General features: G+C 35.6%; 1 protein-coding gene across 2 annotated transcripts in view; it reads left to right on the forward strand.

Moving 5' to 3' along the window:
- Positions 1 to 1405: 1405 nt before the first annotated feature.
- Positions 1406 to 2385, forward strand: part of LOC106873318 (uncharacterized) — a 20870-nt gene continuing 19890 nt past the window's right edge. Inside the window, exon 1 of one of the 2 annotated variants that reach the window (XM_014920642.2) lies at positions 1406 to 2232. In XM_014920642.2, coding sequence (XP_014776128.1) covers positions 1623 to 2232 — 610 coding nt within the window. In that variant the 5' untranslated portion in view covers positions 1406 to 1622. The remainder of the gene's footprint in view (positions 2233 to 2385) is intronic. The other variant, XM_014920641.2, reaches the window with a different exon arrangement.

Below are 2385 nucleotides of genomic sequence, written 5' to 3' on the forward strand. Positions count from 1 at the left end.
TATATATATATATATAAATATATATATACATATGTGTGTGTGTGTGTGTGTGTATGTATGTATGTATGATGTATATAGGTGCAGGCGTGAGTCTGTGGTAAGAAGTTTGCTTCTCAGCCACATGGTTCCAGGTTCAGTCCCATTGGGCAACGCCTTGAGCAAGAATCTTCAACTATAGTTCTGGGCTGACCCAAGCTTTGTCAGTGGATTTGGTAGATGGAAACTGAAAGAAGCCCATCATATATCTACAGATGTGTGTGTGTGTGTATCATCAACATCATCATCATCATTTAACACCTGTTTTCCATGCTGAAACGAGTTGGACGGTTTGAGATCTGGAGAGCCAGCGGCTGCAGCAGGCTCCAATCTGATCTGGCAATGTTTCTACAGCTGGATGCACTTCCTAATGCCAACCATTCCGATGTCTTCCTAGGTCTACCTCTTCCACAGGTTCCCTCCACAGTTAGGGAGTGGCATTTCCTCACACAGCTATCCCCATCCATACGTGACACATGACCATACCAGTGCAGTCGTCTCTCTTTAGATTGCTAAATCTCCTTCTCTCTGTCATCTCTCTCTCTGTCTCTCTCTCTCTCTCTCTCTGTCTTTTACACTTCCTCCTCTCTCTATATATTTACTACACTCTCTCTCACTCTTTCTTCTTATATGTTTGTCTCTCACGCATACTCCCTCCCCACTCTTTCTTGATACATGTAATTGCTTTCATTTTGTTTAAAACTTTGTCCCTGAAATGTTTGCTATCATTTTGTGATAGACAGCTATCATGCAGAAAATGCTAGCTTCCAAATCCTGTTTTCTGATTGAGTTAAAATGATCAAACTTTAAACATCTGTAACATTTTTCTCAAATTTTTCAGAAATAAATGAACCACAAAATCAGATTCCGCATGAAGAATTTCCTCAATATATCAAATCTTATAATTTTCACTTAAATTTAAATTTCAAAATCTGTAAATTATTTACATTTGATGGATATTTGTCCTCATTTTGTTTGTTGTTAACACAACGTTTCGGCTGATGGCGTAGAGATTAAGAGCGCGGGCTACTAACCCCAAGATTCCGAGTTCGATTCCAGGCAGTGACCTGAATAACAATAATGATAATAATAATAATAATTATATCGAAAAATGCATGAGAACCCAGGTTCGAAATTTCCCCAAGACACCTGATGAAGGCTGGAGGGTATATCAGCCGAAACGTTATGTTAACAACAAACAAGATGAGGACAAATATCCATCAAATGTAAATAATGTAAATAATTCCTCATCTCTTAAATATAAAACAAAATTTTACATAATTTGATATTTAATTAAAGCTTGAAGAACAGCTTAAAAGACGTAATGCAAAGGGAGACAAATGCTATTTTAATAGTTGTCTCCCCTGTTTAGTGTTAATTGTCGTGTTAATTATAATTTCATTTTAACAAACGCATTTAACATAACATGACTTCGTATCCTCTTTAAAAAGCAGGATCAAATAGTCATGAACATTAGAAATACATATAAAAACAGATATACAAGTTGAAGTGTTTTACGACAGTCCGAAAAACCTTCGTCCTTTCGCATGCGGTTCCTGTGTTTGTTTTGGACATTTTAATTAACCATGTCGATCACCTTTATTAAACTATCAAGGCTGTTCAACCAAACCAAACATTTTATGAATATTACACCTCTTAGATGTAATATCTTGTCTTTCCTTCGGATATCTCGACTCCAGTCTACGTATAAAACTTTTCCTGTTGCGAATTATAATCGTTTCTGTAGTGGAAGTCATGGCAAGGTTTCTCCTTTCTTGTATTGGGAATCCTTTATTCCAATTTCTCAAATGACTTTATTAAATCGATGTCAGAGTTGTTATTATTCTTCTTCTTCGACAAATAACGGTTCTGATGATTACAACGATTCGTTTAAAGAATTCGACAATGATCCGGAAATCCAATCACTTTTGCAAAACATCAAAGACGATTTCAAAGTTTTCACCAACGAAGATTTAGACGAGAATAATGTCACAGTTTCAGAAAACGTCAATTCCAAGGCCAAAAGGCTTTATGATTCCAATGTAATCAGATTTGAATCTGAATCAGATTCGGGAAGTTCCGAAGAATCCGATGATTCCGACATCGAAGATTTTCTGGATTCTGGATTTATGGCTGATGATACAGAAATCGAAGAATTCGAAATCCCGCAATACGTACCACCGATTGAATTGAAAAGTAATGTTTTGCTTTCTTTAATTACTCTTTAATTAAAGTTTCAGCTTCTTAATTATTAACCATAATTCTACATTTCATCTTGTTTAAACCATCTTTTGTTTGAAGATAGTTCTTGTTTTTCTTAGACTCATTGATAAATGTTGCGTAAATTGT

The sequence above is a fragment of the Octopus bimaculoides genome, chromosome 8 (genome assembly GCF_001194135.2).
Source record: "Octopus bimaculoides isolate UCB-OBI-ISO-001 chromosome 8, ASM119413v2, whole genome shotgun sequence".
Taxonomy (NCBI): Eukaryota; Metazoa; Mollusca; class Cephalopoda; order Octopoda; family Octopodidae; genus Octopus; species Octopus bimaculoides.